The sequence below is a fragment of the Lampris incognitus genome, chromosome 11 (genome assembly GCF_029633865.1).
Source record: "Lampris incognitus isolate fLamInc1 chromosome 11, fLamInc1.hap2, whole genome shotgun sequence".
In the NCBI taxonomy this organism is placed as follows: domain Eukaryota; kingdom Metazoa; phylum Chordata; class Actinopteri; order Lampriformes; family Lampridae; genus Lampris; species Lampris incognitus.
Window position 1 is genome coordinate 59,512,997 of NC_079221.1, and position 17,177 is coordinate 59,530,173.

The following is a 17,177-nucleotide window of genomic DNA, read 5'->3' on the forward strand; positions in this document are numbered from 1 at the left end:
ATAGCATGTAGGTCAAATCTGCTGAACTCAGGAGGTGTGTTTCATGTGGTGCTACACTCGGGCTTCCCCCCACAGAGGAAACGTGTTTCACGTGGAGCTAGGCTTTGAACTCTCCCCACAAAGGAGGTGTGTTTCATGTGGTGCTAGGCTCTGAGCGCCCGCCACAGAGGAGGTGTGTTTCATGTGGTGCTAGGCTCTGACCTCCCGCCACAGAGGAGGTGTGTTTCATGTGGTGCTAGGCTCTGACCTCCCCCCACGGAGGAGGTGTGTCTCATGTGGTGCTAGGCTCTGACCTCCCCCCACAGAGGAGGTGTGTCTCATGTGGTGCTAGGCTCTGACCTCCCCCCACAGAGGAGGTGTGTCTCATGTGGTGCTAGGCTCTGACCTCCCCCTACAGAGGAGGTGTGTTTCATGTGGAGCTAGGTTCTGACCTCCCGCTACAGAGGAGGTGTGTTTCATGTGGTACTAGGCTCTGACCTCCCGCCACAGAGGAAATGGGTGAGGAATGTCCTTTTACTGTGGTACTGGGGCCTGTCATGGGATAAATCATACAGAAAGCCCTCTAGAAGTCGATCTCAAGCCATATATGGATGCGTTTTGCAGCGTCTTGTAATGCTATATGGCCCAGATGTTTAAATGATCAGATGTTTAAACCAACCTATGATACATTGTATAGGGAAAATGTATGGGTTTAAGTTGACCAATGGGTAGACATGTCTTTGTGTTAGGAAAAAGGAATATAAGGGAGGCGACTCCTTCGGTCTGTGAGAATACAGGGATGGGCCCATGGGGTGTGACTTATGGTTCTCCCTATGGTACAGTGGCAGAATGCAGAAAGGTGTTCTCCTACTGTATATTACATGACATTACATTACGTTACAGTCATTTAGCCGACGCTTTTATCCAAAGCGACTTACAATAAGTGCACCATTTAACGTAGGAGATCAGGAGAACTACTAGTCATCAGAGGTCATAAGTGCATCTAAACAAGCATCTAAGAGCAAAACCAGTGCTAAAGTGAAAGTGCAAGAAAGCGATTTTTTTTTTAAATGAGTGCATACAATAAGTGCTAAGAACAAGCAGCAGGGTAATAGTTCTTGAAGAGGTGAGTTTTCAACCTGCGCCGAAAGATACTATTTATAATACTATTTGCCTTGTCTTGGCCTGTTGTAAAATACTAATTGATTTTATCATCAACCGTCATTGTTTCATGTCACTATTTCGGAGTCCACAGTGCTGCAGGTAAAGTTCCATGACAACAGACAGACAGAGAGACGGATAAAGAGAGAGAAAGAGAACTATATGCTAAGTGTCTAGCTAGTCCTCTCACCATTTATATTATGTTGATAATTAAAATTTAACAAAAACTTTACAGGAGCGGTGATGAGGCTGCAGCTTGACAACAATTTTGACAGTCTGCTATTCAGAAGTAACTGACCACAGAATTATTTAACTGATGAACCAGAATCCAGTATTCAGTAGAGCCATATTATAACATAAGTTGCTCACATTAAGCCTCCTTCATCAATCGTTGGTACATTTAGCTTTGTTCTTACACACCTGTGGCATGCCTTAGCCCTGAAGTTTTCTAAGAGACCAGTATAGAACCCGAGTAACCCCTGGAGTTTGTCTCAGAGACCAGTGTAGAACCTGAGTAGTAAGCCCTGAAGTTTGTCTCAGAGACCAGCACAGAACCTGAGTAACCCCTGGATTTTGCCTCAGAGACCAGCGTAGAACCTGAGTAACCCCTGAAGTTTGTCTCAGAGACCAGCGTAGAACCTGAGTAACCCCTGAATGGAAACACCAACTGGCCAACACTGATGTCTTTGCAAGTCTTAGCGATGGCCTGTTGCAAGAGGTAGACAACAGATGTTAGGGGGAAAGGATTACACATAACCATCAGGTTTTGCTTCTGACTGTCATACCATTTGTAGAGCTGAAACAATTCCATGGGTGTGCAAGAACAAATTTCTATGTATGAACGACTGATGAATGAGGCCCATTGTGCTGACATGCCTTTCGCTCATGATCAAAATCAAATTAAGCTCAATTCAAGCTCAAATCAACTGCTGATGATAACAGTTAATTAGTCAGGCGAAAACACCTTAAACAGTATCAAAATGATGGCAGAAAGCCTTCTGACTAAACTGACCACCGCACCTGACTAAACCTAGATTAAACTAAAAGAAAGTTCCATTGACCAAAATGTATCAAAAACTAAGGCAAAATAAATGACTGAAATAAGACCAAAACTAAGTAATGGAAAAAGACTAAGACTAAAACTAAATTTAAGGTTCCTGTCACAATTAACACTGGGTTAACTGAAGTCATAGTGTGCATTCCTGGATTTTTGGAACACAGTTTGATTTGTTTATCGGTTCAAAACAGCTGACCAGCCTTAACATTTTTCCAAACCCCCAAATCACCATGCCCAACTTATTTTCAATCTTCCCACCCACTTTTAAAACGTTGTTGAGTAATTCTGGGATCTAACCGTTGCCCTCATCAACACTGGAGAAACAACTGAGCCAGTCAGTGTCTCAGCGGGCATGTCTATCTGGGATAGTTACTCTGATGCGTCAGAACCGTTTGTAAAGGTTTTACTTTGACATTTTGGCTGAACAGAATTCTTGAATTTGTTAGTAACTGCTTAACCTACAAATTGTCTTTGCATAAATTACAGGTTTTATCAATATTAATTGACATTCTTGATAAACTTGCTTAACCTAACACAGGTTACGTCAAGTGAAAATGACATCATAGTGTCTGGATACATCAGTCACAGGTGATTGGTTAGGGACAATTAAACCCAAAAATCTGTTGTTATTTACTAGAAAGGATCTTAATCATTTGATCTTTAAAGTTCCTTGTATACAGTCAAGGTCAATGGCCTGAAGACCACCATCTTCATCATCTTTTACCATGGCTGCTTTCTTTAAATAATGATATTCTTGTCCAAATATACTCACAGCTGGACTTGTTGATGGCCGTTAACGCTTTGTTAGATATGGAAAGAGAATAAGTTGGATAAATATAACTTGAAAGACTTTTCATCTTTGTTATATAAAGCGACCAAAAAGAGAAAGATCTCTATTTAACCATCTGTCTAATCTTTTTAAAAAAGCCACTTTAGTCGACATTGTGTTCTAACAACAAATTTTATTTTTACAATGAATGTGTTCTGCATGTAACCATCCTATTGTATAGGAACAGTGGGCAGCTGCAGTACCTGGGGACCAACTCCAGTTCTTCATTCCATTGCCTTGCTCAAGGCCACAGATAGGAGTATTAACCCTAACATGCATGTCTTTTTGATGGTGGGAGGAAACCGGAGCACCCGGAGGAAACCTACGCAGATACAGGGAGAACATGCAAACTCCACACAGAAAGGACCTGGGACGGCCTGGGGTTTGAACCCAGGACCTTCTTGCTGTGAGGCAACAATGCTAATCACTGGGCCACCATGCTGCCAACAATTTGCATTTATCAATTTTTTTCCATATATTCAAAGTTTCACTTAAATTAGTCTCCTTTGTAATATACACACAGTATAAGTATTTGACCATAGTTTTAATGGGGATACCACATGCTGCCACAAGATGGCAGTTATGTATAGCTAATAATTAACACTTTCAAGGTCAGGTGTGGTGGCACAGCAGCACGGTGGTTAGCGTGGTCACCTCACGGCAGGAAGGTCCTGGGTTCGAGCCCCGGGATAGTCCAACCTTGGTGGGTCATCCCGGGTCGTCTTCTGTATGGAGTTTGCATGTTCACCCCCTGTCTGCGTGGGTTTCCTCCGGGGGCTCCGGTTTCCTCCCAGTCCAAAGACATGTAGGTCAGGTGAATTGGCCGTGCTAAATTGTCCCTAGAAATGAATGGGTGTGTGTGTGTGTGTGTGTGCGGGCCCTGTGATGGCCTGGCGGCCTGTCCAGGGTGTCTCCCCACCTGCCGCCCAATGACTGCTAGAATAGGCTCCAGCATCCCGGGACCCTGAGAGCAGGATAAGCGGTTAAGATAATGGATGGATGGAAGTTCAGGTGTAAACCAGATGCTTTGGAAAATAAATCAATCATCTGAATAGCGTTTGGGACCTGCTCAACATTTTTTCAAAAAACAAAGTTGTGTAGTCTGCCAGCTAACTTAGGACTATTTGGTTCTCAAAGACATTCAATTGCTCAATATCTTAATTTTTGGTAAGAATTGAGAGCATTTCTGCTGCAACTTAGAAGAGTGATGATGAAATTGGGGAGCCTTATTTTATACCTATGTTATTGTTAAGCGAGGGGAAGTACCACCTGCTAAAGTCCCTGAAAAGACTGTCCATTGTTATTCAAATAACAAGCCATGGGTAACGAAGGACATCAAAGCCATCCTGAATGCAAAGAAGAGGGCCTTTAGAGCTGGCAATAAGGAGGAGGTGAGAAAAATCCAAGGGGACCTTAAATTGAGAATCAGGGAGGCTAAAGATAACTACAGGAGGAAGTTAGAGCAAAAACTCCCAACAGAACAACATGAGAAAGGTCTGGAAGACCATCACTGGTTTCAGGCCGACTGGCAGCGGAGGAGTTTGAGGGCAGCTTGGACAGGGCCAACAAACTTAATAGATTTGAGACAATGACCCCCCCCCCCGGTCTCATCTGTTGCCTGCCTTCATCAATTGTACTCCTTCTCCTTACAGCCCCCCATCCTCCAGTGGGGGCCCTACTCTCTCCCCCTCTCCCTGGGTTCCCAGACTAATGGCCCTCTCCAATCTGAGGACCCCCCCCCCCCCCACCTGTAACACCTACAGTGTGCTTCACAGTTGACCATGTCAGAAGACAGTTGACGAGACTTCACGCAAGCAAGGTGGCAGGCCTGGATGGTGTAACCCCCCCCCCGATGCTCAAAGCCTCTGCCCCCCAGTTATGTGGAGTGCTTCACCATGTCTTTAACACGAGCCTTATGCTACGTTCAGACCAAAGGCGGCGCAAATTGTTTGGGCGGCGCGAATGCATGCAAAGTCAATGGGAGGAGGCGAATGGGCGGGAATAATTCGCGGAGAAATTACGGGCGGCGCGAATTGGGCGAATCGAGCGACAAACGCGCCTTCGTGGGAGTTCAAAAATGTCCAACTCGGGCGAAGATTTCGCCCGGCGACAGCCAATCACCTTCAAGTAGGGTTAGAACACACGCCCCCTACCCAGAATTCTTTTCGGACGCCGTCCAAACGCAACTCCTGAACGAGCCGGTGAAATTCGCCAAGCTGGGCACGTCTCCGGTTTACGCTATGAACCCAAACCGAACGCTGACGCCGGTTTGGGCGGCGCAAGTTGCTATAAAGCAGAGCCACCGCAACTGATCTCTGTCCTCATCCATGATGATCACAAGTAAACACAAACTGCTCGTGTGTGGTATTTGTTGTGTGCGGTCTAGCAAACTTGCTAGCAGCGTTGGTGTAACTAGACTGCTTGTTGTGACATCAACACAGCGAATTCGCGTTCTGTTCGAACACACCTGGCGGAGCTGGCGGCCAAACACGGGCAAACAAAGCGGCGCGAACTCTCTCGCCGCCTTTGGTCTGAACGTAGCATTAGACCTCAAAGGGTCCCCGTGCTGTGGAAGACGTCCTGCGTTGTTCCTGTGCCTAAAGTGCTGCATCCAGGTGACTCCAAGGACTACAGACCGGTAGCATTGACCTCCCACATTATGAAGACCCTGTAAAGACTCATCCTGGAGCAGCTTCGGCCCACGGTCAAGCCACACTTAGACCCCCTCCAGTTCGCCTACCAACCCTGACTGGGAGTTGAGGATGCCATCATTTACCTGCTTAACTGCGCCTATGCCCACCTGGATATGCCAGCGAGCTCTGTGAGGGTCATATTCTTTGACTTCTCTAGTGCCTTCAACACCATCTGACCAACTCTACTGGGTGAGAAGATGACAACAATGCAGGTAGATGCCCCCCTCTGGATTGTTGACTACCTTACTGGTAGACCAGTGTGTCAGACAGAGTGGTCAGGAACACTAGGGCTCTGCAGGGGACAGTCCTGTCTCCCTTCCTTTTCACCCTCTACACCACGGACTTCAACTACCACACAGAGCCCTGCCATCTTCAGAAGTTCCCTGATGACTCTGCTATAGTTGGATGCATCAGTATGGCGAGGAGGCTGAGTACAGGGCTGTGGTGGGAAACTTTGTCACATGGTGTGAGCAGAACCATCTGCAGCTCAACATGGCTAAGACAAAGGAGGTGGTTGTTGATCTGAGGAGGGACATGACCCGTTTCCATCCAGGGGGTCAGTGTGGACACCGTGTAGTACTAGACATTGCTGGGGGTGTTTATCGACAATAAACTGGGCTGGGCTAAGAACACTGATGTCCTCTACAAGAAGGGAGAGAGCCGTTTCTACTTTTTGAGGAGGCTGAGGTCCCTCACCATCTGCCAGACAATGTTCACGATGTGGTACGAGTCTGTGGTGGCCAGTTCTCTCCTGTTTGCTGTTACGTGTTGGGGCAGCAGGTTGAGGGTCGCAGTTGCAAACAGGCTCAATAAACTGATCCGCAAGGCCGGTGACGTTGTGGGGGTGGAACTGGAGGTCATTCCTGCCTGTGGCCATCACACTTTACAACTCCTCCCTCAGAGGGTCAGACACTTTACACCTCCTCCCTCAGAGGGCCAGACACTTTACACCTCCTCCCTCAGAGGGTCAGACACTCGGAGTTCATGCTCATTGGACTGGCCCTTCCACTTGTTCTATGTGCACCATGCTTGTTGATATATTTTGTTCTTATTTCCATTCCTTATTTTATCTTTTATTTCTATTTGTTTCTGTTTTTCTTGTTTCCATTTTCTTGTTATCTTGTTAGTTTTTAACTAGAGTGTGAGTGTCTGTAATAGGACCCAGTTTCCCCTCGAGTATGAATAAAGTACTCTGATTCTGAAGCACACGTACACGTTATGCATCAAAACCACTCAACGTGTTCTGCTGAACTGAAAGGTACCAGGGTCAAAGCAATCTGACCTCAACTTAGGGCGCTACAAGCTTTGGAGCGGTCAAGGGCTCACACCTGTCAGAGTATTGATACACAAACTGATGTGCACATATGATCATAGAAAAATATACCATGTGACTCACTTAAAATGACAAAGCAGTCAGGGTGCATACTTCCAACTGAGGCTGTCTCACTCCTCAATTAGACATTTTATTTATAGGAAATGTTTTAATTTGCATCTGGCTCTACATCAAAATACACACATAGACGCGAACGTCGTTCCTTTTCCTGTTAGGAAAATTACGGAATCGGTGTCCTGACAGGCTGGAGTTTGTGCAACCTGCACAAACACAATAATTTACCATGATGATAAATGCTGAGATGCAATAGAAAACTATTGAAAAAAGCCCAGCTCAGTATATAAGCTCTGCTCAGACTCACTACCCGCTACTGCTGCGTACTGAGCTGAGACAGCCACTATCAACTGTGAATCTGTGCCCTGATGTCTTGTAAAACATGAAATCCTGCATTTCTTTTCAAATGGATATGCTCAGGTCATTCTCATGGTGAATTTCTCTGAAAAGGTAACCTGCTCTTTAAAATCACAGGTAGGCTTAAGGTGAAGTGCGTGCTCCCTTAAAGTCGCTCCATCACGCATGTTAGCGGCTGCATTCTGAACCAGTTTAAACAAGTTTACTGGTGGTCTGAACGTTTTGGGATGCCAGAAAGTAGTGCACGTCTCAGAGTCCACGTTTGAAAATAGTGTATGTATTGAAGTCAGAGGAACGATAAAGGCCGGTGTGTGTGTGTGTGTGTGTGTGTGTGTGTGTGTGTGTGTGTGTCTGTGTCTCTTCGTAACCTGTCTGTCTGCTAGGCTCAGTCTGTATACCAACCTGTCTGTGTATGTTGAGAGGAGTCGATATTATGCCGGCTGTAGATGAAGCCAGGTCGTCATAGATACTGCGGACAGGGGGCGCTCCACTCTTATCCTTGGGGGTTGGAACTACAGGCTGGGGTTGAGACCCACCTACAAAATACACAGTTAGGATAGCATGTATGTACCAGAAAACAACCAACAAATGCTACTAACCTAGACAACGAAAAAAAGTCTTACAGTACACATGGACAGACGGAGACAGTGAGGCCATGAGGTACCGGGGCATCACACTGGACAACAAACAATAGTCCTACAGTACACATGGACAGACAGAGATAGTGAGGCCATGAGGTACCGGGGCATCACACTGGACAACAAATAACAGTCCTTCAGTACACTTGGACAGACGGAGACAGTGAGGCCATGAGGTACCGGGGCATCACACCGGACAACAAACAACAGTCCTACAGTACACATGGACAGACAGAGACAGGGAGGCTATGAGGTACCGGGGCATCACACTGGACAACAAACAACAGTCCTGCAGTATACATGGACAGACGGAGATAGTGATGCCATGAGGTACCGAGGCATCACACTGGACATCAAATAACAGTCCTTCAGTACACTTGGACAGATGGAGATAGTGAGGCCACGAGGGACCGGGGCATCACACTGGACAACAAACAATATTCCTACAGTACACATGGACAGACAGAGATAGTGAGGCCACGAGGTATCGGGGCATCACACTGGACAACAAATAACAGTCCTTCAGTACACTTGGACAGACGGAGACAGTGAGGCCATGAGGTACCGGAGCATCACACTGGACAAGAAACAACAGTCCTACAGTACACTTGGACAGACGGAGAAAGAGAGGCCATGAGGTACCGTACCGGGGCATCACACTGGACAAGAACCTCAGGTTGAATCAACACACTATAATTATACATCAGCACCACCAAAAGAGCCTGTGTTCCACCCACAGACAAAACAATCTGTCTGTCTATTGGATGTAGGTCAACCAAAGAACCAGCATTGACAGTACCACTGACAACTGTTGGTGTTGTCTGTCGTGCTGATAGATTTGCTGGCACACCAAAATCAAACAAACCCAGTATTAATGTTAACAGGTGCATCTGTGTTTATTCTTCTATGCTAACATCACAGTACCAAGACCAGCCTGGCATATTTGTGACCTTTACATGGTTTTTAACCTGTGGCTGTCAGCAAACACCCCAAAATGTTCGAGGGTTCGGTTACTCTTAATCATCAGCTGTACATTCAGGGCATAGCTCTTGAGTAGTTTGCCTCCAGCTACATAGAGCTTTCTTGTTTAGCATAAATACTACTACTACTACTACTACTACATCTACTATAGAGTGCAAAATGGAATGGTTTTAGGGGTCCCTCTTTGTTGTATATGACTCCCTATTGTTGTATTGTCTTGATGCTGCTCAATAATCCAGCGAAGAAAATCACAGAAGGTTTAATCAGGTCATCTGGACACAATGTTTACTGACAGAAACGTTTCATCACTCAACTAAGTGACCTATTCAGTCTCACCTGACTGCAGGTGTCCCCAGTATAAACAGAACATCTCGCTGCACCGTTATACTGATGATACTAGCTCCATCTCACAGTCAAACCCAAAGACCAGTGCTACCTTGAACTAGAGAACGTGATGTGTCACTTATCGAGGTGTATGTTGTACACGCTTTACAGTATCATTTTCTGTCCTGCTCACAGATGCCAGCATACTTTGCCTCCCAAGACTTCACACATTTCATTTTTGTTGTTTGTTCAGGTTCATCTGGCTCTTTGCCGGTTGAATCAATTTGCAAATTTGTTTGTGATGTTGACGGGTTAGCTTAAGTTTTCACCCCACAGTCAAACCAGGGCTCCAAGCTGCAACGTGCAACCAAAAATCTGTCAAGTGCAACTAAAACTAAAACTTTTATTTAGTCGCACTAGTCCACCTGAAATTTAGCAGGTCTGTGTGTGTCTGTGTGTGTGTGTGTGTGTGTGTGTGTGTGTAGTGTTGTTTTTTCCCCACCAGTATTCTGCGAAGACGTCCTACTACATCCTGCTCTGCCTATGGTTGGCTCTGACCCTGATATTCTTACCCTAACCATCTCACTCCTCATGACTAAACCTAAATAATGAAGGCAGCGAGTATTAGCCAATCAGAGGCAGAGTCACAGAATGTGGGTGGGAAACAAAAAAAAGACATGTGTGAGACTGCGCCCTGTACTCCTCCTTGAATGACATCACAACCTTAAAACGTACCGGTAATTCAAAATGAAGGGAACTACAGATTATTTTTTCATCAAGAAAAATGGTGGGGTGCCTGTTACAGCTGTCTCCGACCCTGAAAGACCAAGCACAGACCCGACATAATCGGCAGAGGTAACCGTTCCAGCCGTCTCCCCTGTCCCCGATGACAAATTTTGGGTGTACCTAAATTATGTGCTGGTGCACCTAAATGAAAAAGTTAGGTGCCCAATGCAGCCAATGTAAAAAGTTAGTCTGGAACCCTACAAACAACTCAAGTTGCTTCTCCAGTGTCTCTAAAAAATGGCTGTGCGCACGTGAGTAAATGCACCAACGCACGTGCAGCGTTGCCACACATCTGACTCATTTGGTTCACTTCAGACGGTTCCAACTGTAACAACAATACTGAAATATCACTTGGGGTGTCCGGGTGGCGTGGCGGTCTATTCCATTGCCTACTAACACGGGGATCGCCGGTTCAAATCCCCGTGTTACCTCCGGCTTGGTTGGGCATCCCTACAGACACAATTGGCTGTGTCTGCGGATGGGAAGCCAGATGTGGGTATGTGTCCTGGTCGCCGCCTCTGGTCAGTCGGGGTACCTGTTTGGGGGGGAGGGCGTGATTCTCCCACACTCTACGTCCCCCTGGTGAAACTCCTCACTGTCAGGTGAAAAGAAGCGGCTGGCAACTCCATATGTATGGGAGGAGACACATGGTAGTCTGCAGCCCTCCCCGGATCAGCAGATGGGGTGGAGCAGAGATCAGGACGGCTCAGAAGAGTGGGGTAATTGGCCGGTTATAATTGGGGAGATGGGGGGGGGGGTTAAATATCACCAGTGCAACAAATGTTAAAAATGTATGGCAGCTGAGGAGTAGACGTGTTTACCTCAAGTTCCCACTTTTAAAATTTAAACCCCATAATTATTTTCCTAACTTTTTGCAACCTCATCACAAAACAATAACTCAAGGCCTCACAAACAAATGACATCTAAACCCACAAAGCAGACTAAGAAAGACTCAATGCCTAAGGATGATGCAGCCGTCAGTGGCATTAGCATGGCTGCATTAGCCAGCTTGCTAGAGAAACACAAGGTGGCTCTTTCAGAATTCAAGACAGTCATCTCCGCCCTCAAGTGTAAAATTGATCTGGTGCAAGCGACTGTGTCCAACCATGGGCAGCGAATTACTTCTTTGGAGTCTAATGCAGACTCGACCATTGAACGCCTGTTTACTTTGGAAGCTATGTGCACAGAGCTAGCCACTAGCAATGTTAAGCTAAAGACAAACGCCACAGACCTCGAGGCCCGAAGCTGTCGTAGCAACAACCCCATCATAGGACTCCCAGAGTTGATTGAAGGCCCACAGCCAACCACCTTCTTCTCTGACCTACTACCACAGCTTTTGGGCAAAAAAAAAAAAACCCTACCCACCCCCCACCCCCTGAACTGGACTGAGCCCACAGGTTGCTGACTGCAAAACCACAGCAGGGCGAGATACCAAGGCCTCTCATCACAGAAAGTTAAATTATTGAATCAGGACACACTGTTTATTCAGAGAAATATCATCACTGATCTAAGTGACTTCTTCATTCTCAACTGATTGCAGGTATCCCCACCCTTATAAACAGAACAGTGGCATAACGACTGTAAAAACAATGATCGGTTTCATATGCAAATTGCTGTGACCATTAAATAGAGTTACAACAGCCATGTGGCTCTGCGCGCTTTTGTACTTTTTCTGTTTGTTTAGTTTACAGCGACCACTCACTGATCAGATACTGCAGGGAAGTATTTTTAAGCCTCCAACTGTCCTCTGGACAAACTGAACACACTTTTTTTACAGACTTTAACTGAACATTTTAACAAAAGTGTTGCTGAGTTTTTACCTTGTGCAGCTCTGTGCAGACTCCGGCGGAGATGCCGATGGGGTAAGCGAGCTGGCGTGCTCGTTAAACTGCGACAGTGGGGATTCCAAACCGCAATTCCATGAATTTACCTGCCAAATGCCCATTCTCTGGCCAACAAGATGGACAAAATCCTACTCCTAAATGGAAAATAAACGCTTTTCTAGATCTGCCAACCTGTGCCTCACTGAATCCTGGCTTAGTAAGCACATCAGACAGTACACTTCATCTAACGCAGTTCTAACTCCTCCAAGCGGACCGCAAAACAGAGTTATCGGGGAAAAAATGGGGTGGAGGCATATGAACAAGCTCTGACCTTGAACACAGCAGATTGCAGTCGGTTGGAAAGTGATTTAAAACTTGTTATGAGTTTTGATTCGGATGTAGGTTGTTATTAGGCTTTATTGGGCTGAGAACTTGCTAGTTTCACTCTCTGAGCTTCAATAGGTGGGTCAGCTGGTGTGCGTCACGCCTTCTATTGCTTCCTTTGTTGTGAAAATCAGATGGGGGCAGGATTTTCACTAAAAGCTTATGAGACTGAAATAAGCCCAGTAGAACAAGCACTGATCTTGAAAATATGAGATCGCAGTCAGTTGGTAAGTGGTTTGAAGCTTGTTTTGAGTTCTGATTCGGATTTAAGCCGTTATCAGGATTTGTTGGGCTGAAACACTTGCTAGTTTCACTCTGAGCTTCAATAGGTGGGTCAGCTGACGTGGATCGGGCCCTCTATGGCATCCTTTGTTGGGCTGAACACTTGCTAGTTTCATTCTCAGCTTCAATAGGTGGGTCAGCTGACATAGGTCGCACCCTCTATTGCTTCCCTTGTTGGGGTGAGCACTTGCTAGTTTCTTTCTCAGCTTCAATAGGTGGGTCAGCTGACATGGGTCGCATCCTCTATTGCTTCCCTTGTTGGGCTGAGCACTTGCTAGTTTCATTCTCAGCTTCAATAGGTGGGTCAGCTGACATGGGTTGCACCCTCTATTGCTTCCTTTGTTGTGAAATAGGATGGGGGCGGGTTCAGCTGTGGTACTTCCTGGTATTTAAACACACAGCTGCGCTGTTGCGTCAGCAGAAGCGTCAGCCCTTGTGTGCTAAGACCGAATTGGGTGCGAGTCCACCGAGCAAGGAAACTGACTGATAATTCCCTTTTCTATTATTTACTCTCGTTGCCTGCCTCATCCACCATGTGCTACAAAGACATCCCTGTCATTCAAAGTTATCAAAAAAATCACATCTGTCGCATACAATGCAACCCTGAGAACCTCTCTTCACTCAGGAAAGTCTCCTCTACTCACCCCTCCTTTACTTTTGGCTTATGGAACTGCCAATCGGCTGTAAATAAAACAGAATTTATCCAAGCACTTGCTAATCTGTCGGAAATTCAAGTACTAGCCCTGATCGAAACCTGGATACATCCAGAAAACACTGCCACACCGACCGCACTGTCTGTTGACTCTGCTTTCTCACACACACCCTTTTCTGGTCTGGCGGCGGCTTCGCCTAGTGTCAACTGTGCAGTGTTTTTGTCTACGTCTCCATTTTCGTCGTCGTGTGGGGTACGGGGGAGGTGTATCAAAGATGTCTGGCTGGGAGAGCTAGCGTTATATCACCTGAGGGAGCCTGGTCTGCTGCATCCGGTGGGCCCAGGGACCACGGCCCCCCACCTGGAGCTGCGCCCGAAGAGGAAACACCAAGGGTGGTCTGACTGGATGTGGAAGTCGGGCAGGCTAAGCTAACTGCTAGCCCATGCAGACCAGCAGTTCCGACAGTCATCCTGGCTGGTGTTTGTTCTCTGGACAGTGACATTTTTGGACTGTGTTGCAAATTTACTTAATGGACTGTGTTGTTGAGTTTTTTTTTTGTTTTTTTTTTTTGCTTTGTTCTCTCCGTTTTGGTGGTGTCATTTTCTTTTGGATTTGTGTTTTTTTGTCTTTTGTGTTGCATTGCTGTGGGCTGGGAGAAACAAAATTCCGTCTCTTTGTGGATGACAGTACATGAATGAGATGACAAATTGTTTGTGATTTTGATTTCTGTTGGGCGTGGAGGCGGTAGGGTGTCCTCGTTTCCACAGACTGGAAATTCATTAAGCTTTCTCCGCTAAGCAACAACTCCTCCTTTGAATATCATGCAATCATGGTTACTGCTCGTAGTAAGCTATTTGTGGTTGTTATATACTGCCCACCAGGGTGTCAACTGGGGAACTTTGTAGTCGAACTAGACATGTTACTCTCAGCCATTCCTACTGATGACACACCACTGATTGTCATGGTAGACATGAATATCCATACTGACAAAACCCACCTAACTGACTACCTGTCTCTTCTGTCCTCTTTTGACCTCAAACAGGTCCCCACCCCTCCCACACACAAAGTGGGCAATACTCTTGATCTGATTTTGACTCAGAACTACTCCACAGCAAATCTGACTGTCACCCCCCTACATCTGTCAGACCACTTCTTTATTCAATTCATGGCCTCCTTATTGGAACATCCTCGCGTTCCTCCACAAATGGTCTCCTTCCACAAAAACATCCGGTCTCTTACACCGACCCAGCTTTCATATGAGGACTTGACTTCCATGCCTCCTTATAATGAATTCTCTTCACTCCCTGTCAACGAGGGTACAGACACACTCTGTTCCTCACTAGCCTCCTCTCTTAACAGTCTCTGCCCTCTAGCATCCAAACCTGCTCGTAACCCCCCCCCCCAGTCCATGGCTCACTGAGATCATCAGAGAGCAAAGGGCAGGGCTCAGAGCAGCAGAGATAAAATGGCATAAAAACAGAGAGTCCACTGACCATAGCGATTATCAGTGCCTCCTAGCATTATTCTAATCCAGCTAAGATCACTTATTATCAGAACAAGATCTGTGGCACCACTGACGCTTGAAAAAAAATTTCTGCTTTTAACTCCTCCATTCACCTCATATTCTGACCTCCACTCTGCTCACTCGACATGTTCACCTCATACTTTACTGATAAGGTTTCTGCAATCAGCAACCAGTTCCTTGAGCATGACCAATGGTGTCTGCTGCTGCCAACTAACAGAGCCTCACTCACCTTATTCTCCCCACGGGACCAAGGAGGAAGTCTCCAATCTTCTGCTGGACTCTCGTCCCACTACCTGTCCACTGAACCCGATGCCATCCAACCTCCTATAGACCATTTCCTCCACACTTAATCACGCAGTCACACATATCATCAACTGCTCGCTTACAACAGGTGTGTTCCCCACTGCATTTAAGCAAGCCCGAGTCACCCTGCTGCTCAAAAAACCTACACGCAACCCAGCCCAGGTTGAAAATTAAAGACCGATTTCACTCCTACTCTTTCTATCAAAAATACTTAAGTGCACGGTCTTTAACCAAGTCTTTGAATTCCTTTTTGAGAACAATCTGTACGTTCTGAACCAACATGGCTTTAAGCGGGGTCCCTCTACCAAGACTGCACTCCTGTCGGCAATGGAATCACTGTGTTTGGCTAGAGCTGCTGGTCAGTCCTCAGGTTTACTGCTGATAGATCTGTCAGCTGCCTTTTACACGGTTAACCACCAAATCCTTCTCTCCACACCCCATGAGCTTGGTATCTTTGAATCTGCCCTCCGATGGTTCATGTCCTACCTCTCAGGGAGATCTTTTAGACTGTCTTGGAGGAGAAAAGTGTACAAACTGCACAGCTTATCCAAAGAGGTGCCTCGGGGCTTGGTCCTCTTCTCTTCTCGATATAAATAACCCACCTCACTTGGTGCAATCAACCACTCCTGTCGTGTCTCATACTATGCTATGCTGATGATACCCAGCTCTTCCTATCATTCCTGCCAGATGACCTCACATTCTCGGCACGTATATTGTCATGCCTTACTGATATCTCTGTATGGATGAAAGAACGCCACCTTCAGCTTAACCTATCTATGACTGAGCTCCTTATCATCCCAGCCAGTCCAATCATACAACAACAGATCAATATCCAGCTCGGATCAACCCAAGTCATGCCCACAAAGTCTACACGAAACCTGGGTGTCATGATTGATGACCAACTAACCATTAAGGTTCACGTGGCCTCGATTGCTTGGTCATGCCAATTTGCCCTATACAACCTCAGGAAAATTAGACCCTACCTGAGCATGCAGCACAACTCCTGGTACAGACTCTTGTAATATCACGCATTGACTACTACAATTACTTACTGGCAGGTCTCCCTGCATGCACTTTCAAGCCTCTGCAAATAATCCAGAACGCGGCAGAGCGTCTGATTTTCAACCAACCCAAAACAGCACATCACTCCATTGTTCATTTATCTCCACTAACATCCAGTTGCTGCACGCATCAAATTCAACACCTTAATGCTCGCTTACAAAACAGCAACTAAAACGACTCCCGCCTACTTGAACTCCCTCATCAAGGTCTACACTCAGTCCCACTCACTACACTAAGCCAATGAAAGGTGCCTGGCACTTCCGCCACAACGGGGCCCTAAGTCACTAGCCAGACTCATCTCTTCTGTAGTTCCCAAGTGGTGGAACAAGTTACCAAACTCCATTTGATCTGCTGAGTCCCTCTCCATCTTTAAGAGGAAGCTAAAGACCCAGCTCTTTCACAAACACCTCCACACCTGATGGTATTAATACAAACAAAAACAAAAAACGCTTCTATGCACCCTTTGCATTACCTTTGTGCTCTGCCTGTTGACACCTATGTCCTATCGGTCTTGAACCTATTTTTTGGCACTTTTGTTTTTGTCTCCTGACTAGATCCTTGCATTTTTGTATTACCTCTCAGATATACATCAGTTTGGATAAAAGCATCTGCTAAATGAAACTGTAACATTGTAATGTGATGTAATATGCTTCAACATTGTAATATGCTTCTACATAGTTGCTATTAGTCTTATTCCAGCTGCTTGAGTATTAGTCCCTTTCTCTATACATCTAGTGCTGGTTCTTAGCGGGATCTTACTCTAGTTCTAGCTGTCTTATTCTAGTATTCACTTACTTGTCTTATTTACTTGTTCTAGCTGTAGCTGTTTTTCACCTAGTGTGTCCTTAAATATTTCTTGTTGCCTAGCTGTTTAGACTTAGTTATCCTTTTAGCTTATAAATATATTCATTGGTAACTTGCTTTTTGCAGTTTTAATAGTATGGTGTGAGGTT

The 17,177-nt window shown here is 45.9% G+C and overlaps 1 protein-coding gene across 3 annotated transcripts in view; it reads right to left on the minus strand.

Annotated features, from left to right (window-relative positions):
* The window catches only part of nup35 (nucleoporin 35), a 51,462-nt gene that overhangs the window by 23,180 nt on the left and 11,105 nt on the right, over positions 1–17,177 (minus strand). For all 3 annotated transcript variants that reach the window (XM_056289857.1, XM_056289858.1, XM_056289856.1), the window contains exon 3: positions 7,866–7,999. In XM_056289857.1, the coding sequence (XP_056145832.1) occupies positions 7,866–7,999 (134 nt within the window). The remainder of the gene's footprint in view (positions 1–7,865; positions 8,000–17,177) is intronic.